At 44.2% G+C, this 22270-nt stretch overlaps 1 protein-coding gene across 2 annotated transcripts; it reads left to right on the top strand.

The window, feature by feature from the left end:
- The first annotated feature begins 46 nt into the window (after positions 1-46).
- LOC308295306 (uncharacterized protein) lies at positions 47-22233 on the top strand. Of its 2 annotated transcripts, XM_080738339.1 has the most exons (8): positions 47-232; positions 2428-2490; positions 10223-10411; positions 10583-10852; positions 11059-11196; positions 20210-20281; positions 20602-20724; positions 21342-22233. In XM_080738339.1, exons 1-8 carry the CDS (start codon positions 109-111, stop codon positions 21638-21640), a joined length of 1278 nt encoding a protein of 425 aa, XP_080594465.1. In that variant the 5' UTR covers positions 47-108; the 3' UTR covers positions 21641-22233. The 2 variants fall into 2 exon arrangements, with proteins under 2 accessions (XP_080594465.1, XP_080594466.1); XM_080738340.1 differs by lacking the exon at positions 2428-2490.
- Positions 22234-22270: the final 37 nt, after the last annotated feature.

Genomic DNA, 22270 nt, shown 5'->3' with positions numbered 1-22270 from the left:
TATACATGTCACCCCCCTGAACCAACCAATCAGTGTTTTATTTATGGTCTGTGAACAGCTCATAAATACAAGGTTTCATGTTGGTGATGTTCAGAGTCTGGGATCATCATGAAGGTTGCTTTGCTGCTTTTCTTCTTCTATCTGGTGGAGGCAGACGACCTCCGCTGGGAGTTGGACGCTCTGAAGAGCAGCATGGAGGAGAAGCTGAGCCTCCTGGAAAGACAAAATACAGGTTAGGATTTTACATTTCAAACATCTTTCTTTAGTGAACCTCCTGGAAGGTTTGAATGTTTACCTTTCAAACATCTTTCTTTAGAGATTAGTGAATTAGAAAGCTGAAAAAAAGGGCAGGGTACAAGACTCTGTACATCATTATTTTCAAAATTGCGGAAACTACACTACCAGAATGCATTGCGAATTACACTTATTTCATGAAATATATCCCTTAAATCATGCTCAGTTTAGTTATCAAGGCCAGCATATGGCCTGATATTTAGTGATTTCCATCTCTCTGTGGACGCTCTTATCGCCATCTTTAAAATGCATCATATTTGTAAAAGAAAGACATTCGCTCACAGAGTTCTGTTGAAGTGCAATAATCCTAATCCGCCAGGCAGACTGGGGGTAGCTACTTCCGTGGTAACCGCAAGATACACAAAAGAAGAAGTTCCACCAATAATAGACGTCGATTTCACCGGATGTACATTTTTAGCAGTATGGGTAATGCAGTTCTTCTCCGTGCGATCTTTATTAAAAAATGTTTTTTCTAGAACTAGAGTGATTGCATAAATACTTCTTCTACAGTTCTACAGGAGCATATAGAACCATTTTACAACCATTTAACCCCACAAGCAAGCCGCTCTACAAGCTTGAGTTGTTTCATTCTATAATAACAACACTCGTAGTTCACAGAAGAGATGTGTAAACTCAATAGGAGACGTTTAAAAAAACAAAAAGCACGAGCACACCAAACACTCTGCGTGCGCCTCTGTCAGGTTGGTGGGAGGAACCAGCAACCCCTCTACCAGGTCAAGATAAGATAAGGTGACATGAGATGAGATAAACCCCGGGAAGGAAATTCAGCTGTCATTCAGAAGTAGGACAACATATCACAGGAGAGGTACTATAAGCTCACAACGTGTCGTGACGCGCGAGCTTGTAGATCTGCCATTTTCAAAATGTATTTATTTGAACATTTTATTTTTGAAACATTTTAACAGCACAAATCTTGAATGACCTGGCAAAAATATATAAACTAGAAAAAGTGCTCCTCAGAGTACAGGTCTCCGCCAGGTCAGGTAGGATATTCATACTTTTAACTTTTTCATATTTTGGAAACGATTGCCGATTTCAAACTGCAACTGTGTTAGTTATAACCATTCCATGAATTGTGTCCCTTATTTCAGTTTCTGAAAGGTGGCAACCCTACACATACATGCAAAGTCACATTTGCATGACACTTTGCAATAATGTAGAGGGTTAGTCCAAATATCACTGAAACCAATCTTGCGTTTGAAAAGTCAAACTTTAAATGGGCAAAAGTTTGGCATTTGTGTTGTCATCCAGTCACAGCCAGGGACATGTAACAACAACAGTTCAACACACAGAACCACACTGTGAGCTTGTAGATCAATATAAAAACATAATGTGGCAGATTTCCAACAATACTGTTGTTATTTTTCAAAACTAGGTTACAATATTTACATTGCAATTCATTCATAACCTAGAACTTCTAATGATAATAAACAAAGCCCACATTAAAAGTAGGCTATAGGCCAGGGGTCAGCAATAGGCACTGCCATTCCGAAGATTCACTTCCACTTTTTCGGAATGGCTGGGTTTTCTGTAAGACCCCGCCATTCCGAAATCAAATAGTGTAATAGGTGTAATAAGTGTAATAGTATAATAAGTGTAATAGTGTAGTATGTGTAAAGGCTGAATAGTCTAATAAGTGCAATAATGTAAAAGGTGTAATAGTGTAATAGGTGTAATAGTGTAATAGGTAATAGGAAGTGGAGGTGGGTGTGGGTGGGTGAAAGTGGGTGGAGGTGGGTGGGTGTGAGTGGAGGTGGGTGAAAGTGGATGGAGGTAGGTGGTGGGTGTGAGTGGAGGTGGGTGAAAGTGGATGGAGTTAGGTCAGGGTGGGTGAGGTCTTTTTTCTCCCAAGTTCAATCTTCCATGTTTTTATGGCTATAAGTCATAACTACTGTATGTACGTAGCATGAGCTGCAATACCGCTGGGTGACCAAGTGGCGCTGTTGTGCAGCCCAGGCGTGCACACACACACACACACACACACACACACACACACACACACACACACACACACACACACACACACACACACACACAGGGTATAGCTTACTGAAATGAACTGCTCAAATCCACCGCTCACTTCAAACTGGGTTTGATTTTGTTTTTTTTCAGATATGGCTACCAGGCTGTCTGCGAGTGAAATCAAGATAGAAGAACTACAGAGAAGCAAAGCAGGTATTGAGAATGTTCTACACAACACCAACAGTCTAAACCAGTAAGACTCCCTAAGGGACAGAATTCGCACAGGACAGAATTCATTAGCAAGTGTGATTCGAGTTGCGGTTGGTTGTTAGCCTGGTTCCAGACCCTGAATCGCTAGCCACGCCCTTTTAAAACATTTTCGTGATTCAGGGGTCTGGTGACTCTCTCATCGAAGTGGTTTTCCTTGGTTAAAATTCGGAAAGAGCAAATCAGCGTCGCTTCAACTCGATGGCGTCAGGGCTTGTGAGCAGCGTGGGTGGGGTTTTCCCAGAATTCATGTGTGATTCCAAGTAACCCAGCGCCGCCACTGGACCCAAACATAAACATTGTGTTGCCCGCCGCGGTAACATGCGATCGTATCGATCTCGCTATGAGACATCAGTATAGTTTTACTGTGTTTGATTACTAGTTTGTAGCGCTCCTATTCTGCCTGTTTCTTTGGTTAGCAAGTAGCAAGCAACAGGCTAGCCACTGTAGACAGCCACATAACACCAATAACAACTATGTCATCTACTGTTGTGATTGGTCAGGCGGGGAAGGCTTAATAGGCATATTGATGACATCAGGGATCTCCATATATGGGCATAAAAGGGACATGGATGGAATTAATTTGCAAGTGGCTGGGGACGCTGCTCTGGTGGTGCTTGGTGGCTCTTTGGCATGGGATCAACTTAGAGCAAAAACATGCACAATGAAAAATACTTCTGTCTTGAAGGTGATGTCAGAACAGGTCAGCTCTATCCAGGCCCGTCGTACAGATTTTTGGAAGGGGGGGTCAAGATCAATGACCTGAAATGCTCTACTTTAGAACCAACACTATCTTCTTGTGCCGTTATGGTGTCTACTGACACATTTCTAAAAAAACAGAACAGAATGGACGGACAGCCCAAATGTGGGACACCGCTCCAACAGAAGACATCTACAAGCTCGGCATCTAATGTCTTCATGACAAAATGTAGCCCAACCACTTAACATTAGATGGACATCTAATGTGTTCATGACAAAATGTAGCCCAACCACATTACATTATATGGACATCTAATGCCTTCATGACAAAATGTAGCCCAACCACTTAACATTAGATGGATGAGTGAACTGCTCTGTAGTTGCTCTCCAGCAGAGCTTTCTAGTGTCTCCATCTCTCTCTGGAAGAGGTTGCACATGAACTCTTCCACAGCACCGAGACGCCCCAAAATTAGACGCCCCAAAATGTATCTTCACACTACAAACATCACTTTGCAACAGCAAAGTGATGTTTGTAGTGTGAAGATAAAGTTTTCCAAAACAGCATTATAAATTATCATCCATTAAGACAACTAGGCCTACTGCGCACAGTTTAATTGACAGCGATGCATCTCTGCAAAACCAGCATTATTTATATGAATTACTTACGGTAACTCACCTGCTAAAGTAAGGAGGAGGACAACACAAGAGCAGTTGTGCATGTTTTGTTCCATATGTCTACATTGTCTTGATTTCAGAGAGCATGGTAAATATTAACTGTTGCCCCAAAGTCTTGTGTTGAAAGTTAACTTAATATTCCATAATGCCCGAGTGTTGTTTTCTCTCAGAACACCGTCTCTTCAGCCTGTGTTCCGTTAGCAGCACTAAGGGACCCAAAAGAGCTTCCTGTCATACCAGTGGGCATTTCAAAACAAGAGTAATTGTGCTGGATATTTGTAATGAACACACGTCTTAAAGTGCTAATCTAAGTTCATTTGAATCAATATCTATTAGTACATTCAGACAGCTTACTCTAAACTAAATAAATCTATTCTCTGTGACACCTCTAGGGGCAGCAGTCTGCCTCCAAAACTATTATTTTATCTGTGAGAAGCTCTGTCATTGGTCACTGAAATCACTAACCAATCAAGATGCCTCTCGGTTTGGTTAGACCTGACTGTCAATCATTTTATCCCCGGGTCGGTTCATGCACTAATGAGCCGCTAGTGACAGAGCTTCATGAACCAATGAGCTGCTAGTGACAGAGCTTCATGCACCAATGAGCTGCTAGTGACAGAGCTTCTCATAGATAACACAATGGTTTTGGAGGGCAGACTGAGACCCATACAGTGTCACAGAGAGTGTCACATATAGTGTCACATAGAGTGTTACATAATGTCACATATAGTATCATATAGTGTCATACTGTATATATCACTCCAGAGGACCGCTATATTTCCACACTCACTCCAGAGGACCACTATATTTCCACTCACTCCAGAGGACCACTATATTTCCACACTCACACCAGAGCACCATTATATTTCCACACTCACTCCAGAGGGCCACTATATTTCCACACTCACTCCAGAGGACCACTATATTCCCACACTCACTCGGGCCACAATATTTCCACACTCACTCTAGAGGACCATTATATTTCCACACTCACTCCAGAGGGCCATTATATTTCCACACTCACTCCAGAGGACCACTATATTTCCACACTGACTCTAGAGGGCCACTATATTTCCACACTCACTCCAGAGGACCACTATATTTCCACACTCACTCCAGAGGGCCACTATATTTCCACACTCACTCCAGAGGACCACTATATTTCCACACTCACTCCAGAGGGTCACTATATTTCATATATTTCAGGTTTGAATTTGAGATGACAGACTGGGACTAATTTTTCAGTGAACATGGAGATGATGTAGATAGCCTCTGTCAAGTCATCACTGACTATATCCGTTTTTGCGAGAAGGTGTGCGTTCCTACTAAGAAGGTTCGCTGCTTCTCTAACAACAAACCGTGGATGACAAAATAAATCATTCACCTCCTTAAGAGGAAAAGGGATCTGTTCCAGGCTGGTGACATGGAGGGCGTGAGGGTGGTGGTGGACGAGCTTAAAGTAGTCAAAGCTCAAGCAAAAGAGGGCTACAAAGCTAAGTTGGAGTACGGTCTGCAGGAGAACAATACTAGACAAGTGTGGGGTGGTTTCAGAAAGATCACTGGATACGGCTCTGCTAACTCAACTGTGTCAGGCACGGGAGAGCTGGCAAACGAGATTAACCTTTTTTTCAACCGGTTTGACAGAGTTCCTGTTAGTGTTCAACAAGCAGCTGCTGGGTCAACCTCTAGCAAGAGAAATGGTGATCTCAGTAGCCACCCTGTACCTTCCCCTGCACCTTCATCTCCTCTGACTCTCACCATCGAGCAAGTGAGGCGACAACTCGCACAAATCAACACCAGGAAAGCTGCGGACCCGATAACATCAACTCTAAGGTGCTTAAGGTTGGTGCGGAGCAGCTCGCTGTCCCCTTCACGCATCTCTTCAACCTCTCCCTGAGGTCGGGGAGGCGCACAGCTGTGGAAGTCCTCCTGCATTGTCCCGGTGCCTAAGAAGGTTGGTACTGAACCAACTGAGACCGGCTGTCAGTGAACACCTGGACCCACTTCAGTTTGCCTACCAGGCTGACATTGGGGTCGATGATGCCATCACCTACATGCTCCACAAGGCCCTCACCCACCTGGAAGATCTGGGCTGCACGGTCAGAATAATGTTTTTTGACTTCTCCAGTGCTTTCAACACTATCCAACCTCCTCTGCTTGCGGAGAAGCTTGCGCTGATGGGGGTGGACAAGGGCTTGGTGGTATGGATCACAGACTACCTTTCAGGCAGACCACAGTATGTGCTGGTGAGCAATATGGGTGCCCCTCAGGGCACTGTGTTCTCACCTTTTCTGTTCACTCTCTATGCATCGGATTTCCGCTTCAACTCCAAGACCTGTCATCTGCAGAAGTTGGTCAGCCAGATCTCGGATGACAACACGGCTGAGCACGATGGTGTGGTAAGGGACTTTGTGCAGTGGAGCGAGGCTAACCACCTCAGGCTGAATGCAAGCAAGACCAAGGAGATGGTGGTGGACTTCCACACTTCCAAGAGAGTTCCCCCGGTGCCAAGCAACATTAATGGAGAGGTGGTTGAGTTTGTGGACAACTACAAATTCCTAGGAGTGCACCTGAACAGTTCACTAGACTGGTCGGACAACGCAGAGGCGATTCACAGCAAGGGGAAAAGCAGGCTGTTCTTCCTGAGAAGACTGAGATCATTTGGTGTGTGTAATAGGATGCTACAGATGTTCTACCAGTCTGTCATGGCAAGTGTCCTCTTTTTTGGAATAAAAAGAATAGAGGTCCGCATACAGCTCAATGCTCCACAGTGTTTATTTAAAACATAAAGTTAGACAAAGTTTCGGCCATCAGCTGGCCTTCATAAGGTCTCTTTTTTGGAATAACCTGCTGGGGTAGCAACAACAGAGCAGGTGACACCTTTAACCTAAACAGACTGGTGAGGAAAGCGGGCTCTGTCTTTGGGTCCTCTCTGCAGGGGGTGGAGGAAGTAACCAGGGTGCGAACAGCTAGGAAGCTGGACTCTTCAATTGTTGGAGTAAGAGGGGAAACAACCGTTTTTTTTTTTCTACCCAGGATGGAGATGCGAGAGACTAGGAAAGTATTTTGTACTGGCTGCCCTTAAACTGTACAATGAGACACACAAAGGTCGATTGAGGAGGACTACCTTCCTAACCTAGGATGACGGAACTATAGGGTTAGGGGTTGTACTGACTCTGACCTCTAAGGACCTTCCAGGGAGGGTGCTCATGTGCGTCTGGCTGTGACACCCTTTCTAGTTTATTTTCCTTTTGAGTTGTTTTTTTTTCGCACTGACTTTTTTGACACTGCACTATTAGGTTGTGTTAGTAGTTTTGGGTATTTTTGCTTGTGTTTGACATGACAGTGAGATACTTGTTGCACTAACTAGCATTGACTGCTATGGTCACTTTTGATTTGGACACTGTACTATTTTGAGAGTTGTGCTTAAGGACACTTTATGTATATATATATATGTATATATTATGTGTTCCCTCTCTTGATGTACCTTGCTCTTTACTGTACTCTGTTCTTGTTTTTCATTTATCTTTTTCTTACTTCTCTGTAACTCTGTAAATAACCTTATACTGCTGTGCTGCCTCTGGGCAACTGATTTCCCCCCTTGGGATAATAAAGGTATCTATCTATCTAGAGGGCCACTATATTTCCACACTCACTCCAGAGGGCCATATGTTGCATATACTGTCAGGAAAAAACCTGATGTCTCGTATTTTAACTTTTTTTGTAAATCAAAACCCTGCTTCGTCATTCTATATTATACTAAAGCATGACAATATAGCCGATCTATAAGCTCAAAATGTGCTTCTCATGACATTTTTGCTGCTTCCTCATTGGTTAAAAGTTACTCTATAAAGTAGCCCCATTGACTTGAATGGGAAAATGCAAAATGCATCCACACTTGCAATTTCCCAGAACTGCATCTTTCCACTTGCTCTAGCGAGCACACACTAGTTATCCCCAATGTATATTCATTAATCTTCTTTACTTCTCTGGCATCCTATACTTCCACATTCCTTGAGATAAACAATTTTGTTCATCTTCAGCTTTACGCATTATTATCCCCACCATCTCCTTCTTCTTTCACTTGCTCTAAGTTTATCTGTTATATATATATATATATATATATATATATATATATATATATATATATATATATATTATTACCCTTATTATTATTATTATTATTGCCAGACCCATGAAATGGGTAGGCCTACATAAGCAAATGTCGGTCTGTCCGGGTTTTCTATATAAAGGGTATATATGATGATGACATGATGATGACATGCCTACAAAAGGCATGATGTCATAAATGATGATGACAGACAGGGGGTTGGCAGAACCGGGGTCTGGCACAACCAGGTTGACCGCCAGACCCAGAGGGTGGACACATCTGGTTGTGCCAGAACCGGGGTCTGGCACAACCAGGTTGACCTGGTCTAGTTATTTTCAGAAATGGCTGAAACAGTGCTCAAAACCCAAGTCCAATTCCTTCAAATGAAACTGGGCAGCAGTGACCAGCATCACCAAGTCCATCTCCTTCAGAGCAGGCTGAGCAGCAGTGAAAACAACGTGGAAGCCTTAAAGAAACAAAGTGAAGGTGATCACAGAAAAAGTCCTACCTGTGCAAAGTGAGCGCTGCAAACTAATTCCTGCAAGGGTGTCTGCGCAAGTCAGAGTTGATAGGCACGCATGGCAGTATTCTTTGTGTTATGTATGATGTCAGACTAGAGGCCTGGTTGGACTACATAAGGTTTTGTGTGCTTTCAATTTTAACTAGAAATACTGTTCCTACGAAACCGTGTGGGCTTGCAGGTAACACCATGTATGAGCACAAAGATCTACCCTTTGGCTGCACCTCATTGGCTAAGGGCCCGGCCTTTGTACTGTCGGTACAAGTGTCTTACGTCATTTTGAGGCGAACTTGACTGATAGATTACACCATTTTGAGGAGAACTTGACTGATAAATTACATCATTTTGAGGAGAACTTCACTGATAAATTATGTCATTTTGAGGAGAATTGATAAATAGTGAAGATAGCATATAGTGTGCTCGCTTTCAGCGAGCCCACAATTGTCGACCAAAAACGAGAAGTGTCAAGGATATGAGGTTGGTGCGTCTAGAAGGTTGAGTTCGACCGGGGGGTTGTAATTCTCACAAAGGGTCTCAGTGCCACAGGGCTGGGTTGTCCCTGCATGTTCTTTGGGACGCATTTCATATTCCTGCTTGGGCCAAGTCCAGCATGTGAGCTGAGACCTGTGACAGTGACCACAATCTGTGCAGTGTGGTTACTGTCTCGGGTCTTGGTGGTGTTAGTGTGGTTACTATCACTGGTCTTGGGTGGTGTTAGTGTGATTACTGTCTCGGGTCTTGGTGGTGTTGGGTGGTGTTAGTGTGGTTACTGTCTCGGGTCTTGGGTGGTGTTAGTGTGGTTACTGTCTCAGGTCTTGTGTGGTGTTAGTGTGGTTACTGTCTCGGGTCTTGGGTGGTGTTAGTGTGGTTACTGTCTCGGGTCTTGGGTGGTGTTAGTGTGGTTACTGTCTCGGGTCTTGGGTGGTGTTAGTGTGGTTACTGTCTCGGGTCTTGGGTGGTGATAGTGCGGTTACTGTCTCGGGTCTTGGGTGGTGTTAGTGTGGTTACTGTCTCAGGTCTTGGGTGGTGTTAGTGTGGTTACTGTATTGGGTCTTGGGTGGTGTTCGGCCGGTGCCGGTTTGAGGTTCAGTGACGTCATGGACAGAATGGCTTTTGATTGGTCTGTGCTAATGTTGATCCGTGCAAATTTGGTTAAACTATTTCTGTCATGGACAGAACGGACCCTCAAGGGCAGGGGGCGGCGACCATCAAATTCTGCTGTGTCCATGACGTTATGGACAAAACGGCATTCGATTGGTCAATAATCTTTGGCCAACATGTGACGCCATGGACAGAACAGCTTTTGATTGGTCCGTGCTAATGTTTGTGCTAACACAAAGTGAACTAGACCAGGTCAACCTGGTTGTGCCAGACCCTGTCTGTCATCATAATTTATGACATCATGCCTTTTGTAGGCATGTCATCATCATGTCATCATCATATATACCCTTTATATAGAAAAGGGACAGACCGACATTTGCTTATGTAGGCCTACCCATTTCATGGGTCTGGCAAACATAGGAGCACTTTGCACCGCTCGACAATGATGTTCAGTGAATGTAGGCAGGTCCTAAAATTACTTGTGTTGTGATGCTTGTTATCCAAAAGTTGTTACGGTTCAGTGTAAGCTGATGTATGTTTACAATCATTGAATCAGTTTGCTGTCATTTCAGAAATGGCTGCCAAACTGAGTGCCAGTGAAAAAGAGCTCACAGACCTACAGACCAAGCTCAGCACCACTGCACATCAGGTCCAGGTCCTGCAGACCAAGCTCAGCACCACTGAAGATCAGGTCCAGGTCCATCACACCAGGCTGAGCAGCAGTGGCAACAAGGTGGAAGCCTTGCAGAATGAATTTGGGGGTAAATTACAACACAGTGATGTTCAGTGAATGCAGGCAGGTCAAACAAGGCCTTGTGTTATGATGCTTGTTGTCCAAAATGTGATTTAAAAATGGAGATTGAAGAAGTTGTGAAGATACAGGCTGATGTGTGTTTAATATAATTTTATCAATGTGCTATAATGTTCTTCAGAAATGGCTGCCAAGTTCATTACCAGCGAGAACCAGGTGGGTACCCTCAAAAACAATTTGAGCAGCTGCGACAACCAAGTCCAACTCCTCCAGAACAAGCTGACCAGCAGAGACAACGAAGTCCAACTCCTTCAAATCAAACTGACCAGCTGTGACCATCAGCACCAAGCTCAACTCCTTCAAATCAAACTGAACTGCAGTGACCAGCATTACCAAATCCTCCAGACAAAGCTGACCAGTGACGTGGAAGCCTTGAAGAAAGAAAGTGATGGTAATTAATTACAACTCAATGATGTGCAGTGAATGCAATCAGGTCGAAAAACGTGATGCTTCGCGGCACGTTGCGGGCTTGTACATCGGCTATTGCGTTATGATGTTGTTGTCTAAAATGTGATTTAAAAATAGAGCTTGGAGAAGTTGTTAAGGTGAAGGATGATGTATGTTTACAATCATTTAATCAGTTTGCTGTAATTTCAGAAATGGCTGCCAAACTGAGTGCCAGTGAAAAAGAGCTCACAGACCTACAGAGCAAGCTCAGCACCACTGAACATCAGGTCCAGGTCCATCACACCAGGCTGAACAGCAGTGACAACAACTTGAAGAAAGAAAGCCAAGGTAATTACAACACAATGACGTGTTAACACATTCCGAGCCACGGGGAGCCCCTTAATATTAAAACCGTACTATATCGGACTTCCTGGGGGGGGGGGGGGGGGGGGGGGGGGGTCTCAGCCGCTCGTCTTTTCCCGTACTTTACCGTATTTACCGAAATAAATGATTTTCATCCGAAAATCGGCGATCGTCTAACCTTCCCTAGTCACCACTCGTGCATCGATAGCTCATGGCTGGTCTGACATAAAGCAGAAGTGATGTCATGGCCCTTTCCTTCTCCAAGGCACCTTCCCCCATTCGGTTACTGTCTGTACACAAGTGCTTCTACTGCAGCCGTGCTGGGGGCTATGCTAGCGAAACTTTTCAGTTCTACTCTTGAGTCACACGTGGATTATTTGAGGGGACATTTACGTGAACGGATTGCGCACGCGAAACGCACGGGGACATGATGCGTCAGCCGAATCTCCCACTCTAAGCCAATGCAGATTGAGAATTTCACTGGGAACTGGGGTGAGTAAAACAACCCGGATCGCGGAATGGTAATGGGGGATGAAGACCACGTGATATAGCGCTGGATGTCTGGTAAAATGAATGCGGTTCAGATCATAATATAATAATAGAAATTTCACGGCTAATCTACCAACAACCATTCTATTTCGGACGGCAAAGAGTTAATTAGTGTGGTTGTTCCTAGGGCCATTGCTAGCCTGGTGAACCAGAGAGTGTTAACTAGAAAAGATGCAATTCATGGAATTGCGAGTGTGGTTGAACTCAATGGACTTAGGGCCTGTCCATACTTTGACCGAAACCGAACTTTTGGTAAAAAGGTCCAGTGCGACTACAACATGACCTCACTTGCGACTTCTGAACAGCTTTACACAGAATGGGAGATCGGAAATGTGCACGTCGGAAATCGCAACTCACCGAACATTTCGAAGATGCTAGACCATTATTCACACTGTGGCCATCTTGGATCACATGACTTCCTGGGATAGCAGCCTGCATTACAAACCATTGTGAACAATGGAGCGATGGTCCCAAAATATGAGTTCTATTCAACCAATCTCTTTTTACCAAATTGACAAATGGGCAGATGACAACATCAACATCCCCAAAATGATTAAATATTCATGGTAGTTAGGTTGCAGTGTTACTCTGTACAAAGACTTGCTACAGTATGCAGACTAGTGCTTACTCTGCCATCATATTTATTACTGTATTGTGATTTTTGCATATTAATCAGAAACAATATAACAACAAATAGTTAAAATGATAGTGGAGCAAGCTCTGCATAGATAACAAGTCTTTGTACACAGTAAGGTTGCTACCTAACTACCATGAATATTGTGGATGTACACTTCAATTCAATTCAATTCAATTCAATTTTATTAAAGTGTCAAATCATAACAAGTTATCTCAAGACACTTTACAAAGGCTAAAGAGCCATGAGAGAGAGAGAGGAGAGAGGGAGAAACAAGGGAGAGACAAGGGAAAGACAACAAGGGGCACACGCACACACATACACAGGTCCCGCATGCGTATGTACAGGAACGAACGAACGAACGCACACACACACACACACAGGCGCTGCATGCGCACGCGTGTGTAGGGGGAGGGGAAGGGGAGGGGAGGGGGAGGTAAGGGTAGGGGGGGTGGGGGGAGGAGAGAGAGAACCCGAGCAGAACCTGTACCTGTGAGGTACCCCCCCGAGAGAACTCGAGTGGATACCTCACAGGCCCGAGGCCCCCACCCTGAGCAAGCAATTTGCTACAATGGTAACGAAAAACCCCCTCTTAAGGAGGAGGAAACGTCAGGCAGATCCTGACTCTGGGGTGAACAGCCGTGCTGCCTCGACCGAGTCGGGGGGACAGTAAGGAACAAAGAGAGAACAAGAGATAGACACAGAGAGATCCAGGCAGGTCCACAGGTGTGCTTCATGGAGGCCTGGTCCGGGGTCACACTCTTGGTCTGCAGCTGAGTAGTCGGGTTTTAGTAGCAATCCCAGCAGCTGAGTTGTCGAGTTTTAGGTATTTAGGTTGTCGAGTTTCCAGGAACTGGAACTGTGGAGTGGGAGACAGAAAAGAAACTCCGGGGATGATCCCCGGAGTTCGAATTAGTGGCAGGCCTTATAATGGCAGGCACAGTGCTAGTTACAATTGCAATGATGTGACACAAACCCACACAACCAAAAGGGGGAAGAGAGGGAGGAGGGTTCCCCCTCCCCTCTGACCCATTATTCAGCCCAACCCAGTGACTTTGTAGGTTGGGATTAGGAGTGACTGTACGCTGTCTCACAGAGCCACGGCCTTTTGTCAGCCCGGCCACTGGTCCCAACATGCACCCGGACAGCCTGAGGGAGGTAATTTAGTCAGCAACGAACGAACGAACAAACGAAGCAACGAGCGAAGCAACGAACGAACAAGCGAACGAAGCACGAGCGAAGCAACGAATGAACGAACGAACGAAGCAACGAACGAACGAACGAAGCAACGAACGAACGAACGAAGCAGCGAACGAACGAAGCAACGAACAAGCGAAGCAACGAACGAACGAACGAACGAACGAACGAAGCAACGAACGAACGAACGAAGCAACGGTCTGTACTTAAGGGGACGAAGGCTCCGGAGAGCCTGCGACGCCCCAGCCGCGGAGGAGCGAGTCCTCCGAATTGATCGACACAAAGCAACGAACGAACGAACGAAGCAGCGAACGAACAAGCGACGAACGAACGCACGAACGAACGAACCTAATTATAGGCTTTATCATAGAGAAACGTTTTTAATCTAGTCTTAAAAACACAAAGTGTGTCTGCCACACGGACAGAGACTGGGAGGAGGTTCCACAACTGAGGTGCCTGATACTTAAAAGCTCTGGCTCCTGTTCTGGCCTTAGGTATTTTTTTGGGAATGACAAGCATGTTTTCATATTGTGGACGCACCGGTCTAGCAGTACTGCGAGGCTCAATGAGCTCTTCGAGGTACTGCGGTGCCAGACCGTGATATGCTTTGTATGTGAGGAGGAGAATTTTAAATTCAATTCTGTATTTAACCGGGAGCCAGTGTAGAGATGCCAGGGAAGGAGTGATATGATCACTTCTTCTGGCTCCTGTCAATACACGAGCTGCAGCATTCTGGACTAGCTGTAGGCTGTTCAGAGACTTACTTGGGCAGCCTGATAGTACTGAGTTGCAGTAGTCCAGCCTAGAGGTAACAAATGCATGGACTAGTTTTTCTGCATCACTTTGAGACAGGATGCGCCTCACTTTAGCAATGTTACGCAGATGGAAGAAGGCAATCTTTGAGGTTTGCTTGATGTGAGAATGAAAAGACATATCTTGATCAAACATAACCCCCAGATTCTTCACAGCGGCCTTAGAGGCCACGGTAATGCCATCCAGAGCAAAGTTCCTATCTGCCAGTTTGTCCCTTAGGTGCTTAGGGCCCAGGACGATAACTTCTGTTTTGTCAGAGTTGAGGAGTAGGTAGTTACTGGTCATCCAACTCTTTATGTCTTTGAGACATGCTTGCAGATTAGCCAGTTGATCCGTTTCATCTGGCTTCATTGACAGATATAATTGAGTGTCATCTGCATAGCAATGGAAGTGTATAGAATGTTTTCTAATGATTTCACGCAGAGGAAGCATATATAGGGTGAATAGTATTGGTCCAAGCACAGAGCCTTGTGGGACTCCGTATCTGACCTTTTCACGTAATGAGGATGTATCATTAATGTTTACAAACTGAGATCTGTCCGACAGATAGGACTCGAACCATCCCAGTGCGGTACCCCTAATACCAACCAGGTGCTCTAGTCGTTGTAACAGAATATGGTGGTCGATAGTGTCAAAAGCGGCACTAAGATCCAGCAAAACTAACACGGAGAGGAGTCCGTTATCCAGCGCGATCAGGATATCATTTGTTACTTTCACAAGTGCTGTCTCAGTGCTATGGTGTGCTCTGAAACCTGACTGGAAAGTCTCAAATAAATTGTTGTGTTGTAAAAAGTCACACAACTGCTTGGCAACTGCCTTCTCAAGGACCTTAGAGAGGAACGGGAGATTCGATATAGGTCTATAGTTAGCTAAAAGACATGGATCGAGAGTAGGCTTTTTGAGAAGAGGTTTGATTACTGCTACCTTAAAGGACTGTGGCACATAGCCTGTCACAAGAGAGATATTTATCATATTGAGTAAGGAAGGACCGATCTGGGTCAGGACCTCCTTAAGTAATCTAGTGGGGACTGGATCGAGGAGACAGGTCGTTGACTTGGAGGAAGTGATAATCGAGGTGAATTCAGAGAGCTCGATTTGGGAGAGACTGTCCAAGTACACACTAGGCTGCAAAGCCACTCCCGAGGCCACATGTGGACCAGTAGGAGACAAAAGCAGTAGATCATCGATTTGATCTCTGATTTTCTTGATTTTATCATTAAAAAATCCCATGAAGTCATTACTACTGAGAGTTAGCGGAATACGCTGTTTCACAGAGTCACAGCCTTTTGTCAGCCCGGCTATGGTGTCAAAAAGGAACTTGGGATTGTTTTTATTTTCCTCTATTAGGGATGAATAGTAGGCAGTTCGGGCATTGCAAAGGGCCCTTCTATATAGCTTAAGGCTATTCTGCCATGCTATACAGGATTCGTCCCGTTTGGCTGAACGCCATATTTTTTCCAGTTTGCGCGAGGCTCGCTTAAGGCTTCTGGTTTCATTGTTATACCAAGGGGCTAACCTCTGTTGCTTTATTACCTTCTTTTTAAGAGGAGCAACAGAATCAAGTGTCGTAAGAAGCGAGCTTGTGACACTGTCAACAAGGTGATCAGTCTGAGAGGGACTATAAGTATACATATCTTCAACTTGGTTGGAGCATATTGGACTAATGGCTAATGGCAGTTTTTCCTTGAATTTATTTATAGCTTTATCGGATAGACTTCTACCAAGGACATGTGTGTCCAATGGTGGGTAGTCCAATAGTGTGAACTCAAAAGTGATCAAATAGTGATCGGAGAGTTCCTTATCATGTGGGAAGACCATGAGATGTTCGATTTCAATGCCATACACCAAAACAAGGTCAAGGGTATGGTTGGCAATGTGTGTAGGTTTATCTACACACTGGGAGAAACCGATAGAGTCGATTAATGAACTGAATGCCTTACCAAGGCTATCAGTTTCTACATCAATGTGTACGTTCAGATCCCCATTTACAATAATCTTATTAGAGGCGAGGACCAGACTTGACAGGAATTCTGAGAATTCAGATAGAAATAGAGTGTAGGCGCCAGGTGGGCGGTACACTGTGACAAATAATAGTGGCTGTGATGATTTCCAGCTTGGATGTGAAAGATTAAGAACTAGGCTTTCAAATGACTTGTAAGTAGGTTTGGCTCCTGGACTAATAGCCAAACTGGAGCTGAAAATGGCTGCAACTCCACCTCCTGTCCGTCCTGTGTCACGAGGAATATGTGTATTAGTGTGACTTGGCGGGGTGGCTGTATTGAGACTGACATAATCGAGCTCACTCAGCCATGTCTCCGTAAGACAGCAAACATCAAGGTGATTGTCCGATATGATTTCATTTACTGTTACACCTTTTTTGCTTAAAGATCTAATGTTCAGGAGCCCACACTTAATATTTATATTTACTGGCATTACTGCGTTGGTTTTGATCTGTACTAGGTTTGTTTGCACAGATCCTTGTCCAGCTGGTATATTACGCCTAACTGGTCGAACAGTTATAATTGTTTTAATTTGGGTAGGTGGCTGCTCTGGTGGAAGCACAGAGAAGTGTGTAAGACTGCAACTCTGCTTTCTGGTCCCAACTCTGGTTGGTCATAGATTCTTGATAAAGTCATCCATGTTTTTGGAGATAGTCTGCGCACCATCCCAAGTTGGATGTATGCCGTCTCTCCCCATCAGACCAGATTTCCCCTGGAAGGTTTGCCACTGATCAATAAAGCCCACGTTATTATCTGGGCACCAACCTGACAACCAGCGGTTGAATGAAGCCATACGACTGTACATTTCATCATTAGTCATATCTGGCAGGGGACCAGAGAAAATTACGGAGTCCGACATTGTCTTTGCATATGTGCACACTGACTCAACATTTATCTTAGTGATCTCCGATCTTTTGCGTCGTGTGTCATTTCCACCGCAGTGGATTATAATCTTATCATAGCGTTTAAATGTTTTACCTTTAGCAATTATTTTTAGGTTTGATTCAATGTCGCCCGCTCTGGCCCCGGGGATGCATTTAACTATGGTCCCTGGTGTCACTAGTTTCACGTTTCTCATTATAGAACTACCAATAACCAGAGTTGTATTCTTAATGACAGGTTTAGCCTGCTTAGAGGCTTTGTCATTGATCGGAGGTGGAGATATGTTCTCACTGACATGCTCAATGGGTGTATCAGTGAGTGGGGAAAATCTGTTTGAAACGTGAGGTGGTTGGTGTCCCGCGTGCTTTTGTTTTCGTTTACGCTTTCCACCAGTAACATCCACCCAGCCGTTCATGGGTTGTTTATGGGAGCCACGGCCGGCCGCCGTCGGTGACCGAAAGTGACCCCCCGTTCCCGGCCACCCGTTAGCATATTGCGGGCTAAAAGCACCGCTAGCTATGCTAGCTTCCAACTCAAAGAGCCTCGCTTCCAGCGCTGCAAGCACAGTGCACCGGTCACAAACATCCGAGTCAACAAAGGAGTCGGGGTTGTAACTGTACATGAGACATACAGAGCAGGAGCGATGCCCCGAGCGATACTGGAACCGGGGGCCGGGGGGGTAGGGGTGAAAAGCCATCGCCCGGCAGACAGGTTAGCTGCTAGGCTAAGGCTAAAAGCTAGGCTAAGTTGCCTAGCCGACAGTATGGACCTCTGAACAGCAGAACGTCAAGCTAGGTAGTCGAGCCCAGGTAGCGATAGGTCGCCACAGGGTACAGGGATAGTTTAGTTTAGTAGTTAGCAGTGATAATGTGTGCCTAGGTCACAACAGCACAACAAGATAGGCGTTTAGCAACAGAGCAGCTCCGTAGCAGCTCCGATTGCAAGACGCAAAACAGGAAGTGACGTGACAGGCTTACCGTCAAAGGGTCCGTGTAGCAACCATACGTGGACCACTGTGATCAGTGTGGGAAAAGCTTCAGCTTCTATTTAATCCTTTTGGGGATGTTGATGTTGTCATCTGCCCATTTGTCAATTTGGTCAAAAGAAATTGGTTGAACAGAACTCATATTTTGGGACCATCGCTCCATTGTTCACAATGGTGTGTAATGCAGGCTGCTATCCCAGGAAGTCATGTGATACAAGATGGCTGCAGTGTGAATATGGTCTATGGACAGGCCTTAACTCTATAATGGTGACATCACCTTCCAATCTTCCTGATTGACTAAGGGTGCGTTCGGAAACCCGCACCGGGTGTGTGCTCAGTGTAGTGAGTGCAGTGGGCGTGGCGTTGTAGAGTGCGTTCAGTGTGGCTTATTTACGAACGACCAGTTAAGAATAGTCAGCTGTGTGCTTTTTCACTCTGAACGTCTGAAGGTAAACTTTCTGAAAAGCAGCAGTTGCTGTATGCTAACGTAACGTTGATATTGAAGGAGATGTCATTCATAACATTGGCATACCTGCTGTTAGTTTACATTTTGATGTGTGTGAAACTATCAAGCCCAAACGACCAATAAAGCTGTAAATGCTGCATTTTGCGGTAATTTCCTCGATTGTTCACAGCTGAGAAGCATTCGAGACACGGTGATGAAAACCAACCAATCAAAACACCGCACCACACCGCCTAACCCCATCTTCTCAGTAGGGTTGGTGAGTGCGTGCACTCAACACACCAGTGCGCCGTGCACTGGATTTCCGAACGACAACGCACCAAGTGCACCGAATAAACGAACGACAACATGGCACACCAGTGCGTTGAGTGCGCATTTCCGAAAGCGCCCTTAGTTGACCTCAACAATTTAGCTGGTTCCTGATTGGCTAAGTTGCCCATAATAATTTTTGGCCAGACTAGAACAATAGTCTGCTTACCCTACTGGCAACCACACTAATAATTTGTGTTAATTAGTGTGGTTGTTCCTAGGGCCAAGCAGTTCTAGCCTGGTGAACCAGGAAAGTGTTAATTAGTGTTGATTAGAAAGATGCAATTGGAAATTGCAAGTGTGGTTGCTGACGTGACTATATTCTACAGTAAGCTAACTGTCATGTGAAAGCTCAACCAATTGATTCCCTATTGATTATCGATTCCCACTCCCATTGATTCCCTATCCCATTGATTCCCTACTGATTCCCATTCCCATTGATTCCATCAATTTCCAATGGCAGCGGAAAAGTTACCCTAGTAATCAATAAAGTTACGTCATTGATGATGAGAGTTACGTCATTTTTGAGAGGTTGCCCTGCCATTTCCAATGGCAGAGGAAAGAACGTCTATAAAAAGTTACAGGTTCCCCTAGAAGAACTATAATGTGGCAACACTAATTAGAGTGGTTGTTCCTAGCCTGGTGAACCAGCCTTGCTTTCAGGAAGAGTCTGGCTTCATGCTCTTCATGCCCACGGCTGTTTCACCGTGGGCGGGACTAGTATTGATGGTGACGTCACCAGGAATGCTGGTCCCTGATTGGCTACGGGTGTAAACACAAACAGATATGCCACCGAACGCGGTACTTGCGCACTCTGCTGGTGCATGTAATGACTTCAGATGAGCTCATAGATTAGACAGTATGATGATGTAATGACTTCAGATGAGCTCATAGATTAGACAGTATGATGATGTAATGACTTCAGATGAGCTCATAGAATAGATTGTATGATGATGTAATGACTTCAGATGAGCTCATAGAATAGATTGTATGATGATGTAATGACTTCAGATGAGCTCATAGAATAGACTGTATGATGATGTAATGACTTCAGATGAGCTCATAGAATAGACAGTGATGTAAGGTGTTGTATTGATCATATAATCCACAGCTAAATAAACTACATGAGTATTTATGACTTAATGCTAATATTGTGTTGATTTCAGCCCGTGTTGCTCAGCTGTCCACCATAAAAACACAAATGAATTCTACTGACAACCAAGTGCAGAAACTGAGGAGTAAGTATATTTATGAAACATTATGTTCTAAAATGAAGACTCAATACTGAACAATAGAAATATTCCCCCAAAATGTGAAACTAGTAATGAATAGAAGTGCATTTAAGATCAGACAGAACCCCATCCCAAAACTCTGGCAAACATTTAGGTACAATAGCAGATCTACAAGCTCGCTTTTACTACTTTGTCTTGTTGAAGCTGATAGTTGGATCTACTGCAAGACAACACATTTAATATGTTTGCTTGTTGTATTGAAATAATGTTATAATATATGCTTTTATTGCTATTTTAACCAATGTGATAATGTTGTGTGTTGACAGACAAACCAAAGGTGGCCTTTTCTGCTGGTTTGGGTGGAGCAGTTGGACCAGTTAGTTCTGACACCACTGTTGTCTACAATAATGTCTTCACTAACATCGGCAACGCATACAATCCAACTACAGGTGGGTTATGATTAATTCATGTTAATTAACTTTATAGAATCAATTCGTTTCCTCAACTTACGTACATCTATCAGACATTAAATAAATATTACAGTAATGTACATAAATAAAGGTGTGTTTCCTATTTAAACCAATAGACAGGATGAGATGAGAGAAGATTAATGTCATTGGTTTTAATTAACAATGATAACAGTGGTTCTCAAACATTTTAATATAAAGGGACCTCCAAATTGACCGTGGACCCCATCTGAAGATTATTCCAAATATATCACAATGTTTTGAAAATAGCAGATCTACAAGCTTACAACAACATGTCTCATCACAATGTGTTGTGAGCTTGAAGATCTTCTATTTCTAATAGTCTAATTGTAAAATAAGGTTAAGGTATTTAAACTGGTTTTGATGCAATATGAACACATTTTGCTGGCGACCCTGGAACCTCTTCAAGGAGGTCCTGTTTTCCACAATATGGTTTATTCACACTGTGTGTCGTGTGTGTGTGTGTGTGTGTGTGTGTGTGTGTGTGTGTGTGTGTGTGTGTGTGTGTGTGTGTGTGTGTGCGCGCGCGCGCGCGCGTGTGCGTGCGTGCGTGTGCGTGTGCATGTGCATGTGTTCAGGTATCTTTACAGCGGAATTGAGAGGAGTTTATCAGTTCACATTTTCTGCAGCTCAATTTCACCCATCATCGTATGTGCGTATCGAGATGCATAAAAATGAACAGCAACTCATGTGTAACTATGCATACAACCCTAGTGTCAGTGGTAACTATTGGGCACCTGTATCTAATGCGATGATCTTAGAGCTGCAGAAGGGAGACAGAGTTTACATGAAGATACCTAGTGGGAACAGGCTCGATGAAAACGGAAATACATACAACAACAACATGTTCAGTGGTTTCCTAATCTATCCTATGTAAGAAGGACACTCATGTTTGTGGTGTTTTTTTGTTTTTTTTTGTCTTGCAACTTTAATTTGTTAAATTTTGTATTTTGCTGCAGCCTGCAAGCTTGTAGATCTGCTGTTTTATTTTAAATGGATAAAGTGGTTAAAATTATTGTGAGGCTGTATTAACACATGTTGCTGGAGGACCCCCTGGAACCCCCTCAAGGACCCATGGGGGTCCCTGGACCACACTATGAGAACCCCTGCTCTGGGCAATGATATTGAATCAATTATAAATGTATAATCTACTGTATCCACCTCTTACCAGCAGGGGGAGATAGCACCACATCATGTAGGTTTAACCACAATAAAACATGATGGATTTACAGTGGATGAAACAATGAACAAAGCATCTTACTAATTCTCTAGGATGTTTTTTTTCACATCTGTATATTTGTTATTGTTGATGTGTGTGTGTGTGTGTGTGTGTGTGTGTGTGTGTGTGTGTGTGTGTGTGTGTGTGTGTGTGTGTGTGTGTGTGTGTGTCTGTGTGTCTGTGTGTGTGTGTGTGTGTGTGTGTGTGTGTGTGTGTGTGTGTGATCTGCTCAGCCAGTGAGGCTAAACCTCAATACTCTTTTCAACAATAAATGAAGCTTTCAATCAA

This window comes from Nannobrachium achirus (genome assembly GCF_963921795.1).
Source record: "Nannobrachium achirus genome assembly, chromosome: 12".
In the NCBI taxonomy this organism is placed as follows: Eukaryota; Metazoa; Chordata; class Actinopteri; order Myctophiformes; family Myctophidae; genus Nannobrachium; species Nannobrachium achirus.
The sequence above is the reverse complement of the archived record's forward strand: the minus strand, read 5'-3'. Positions and strand labels throughout refer to the sequence as shown.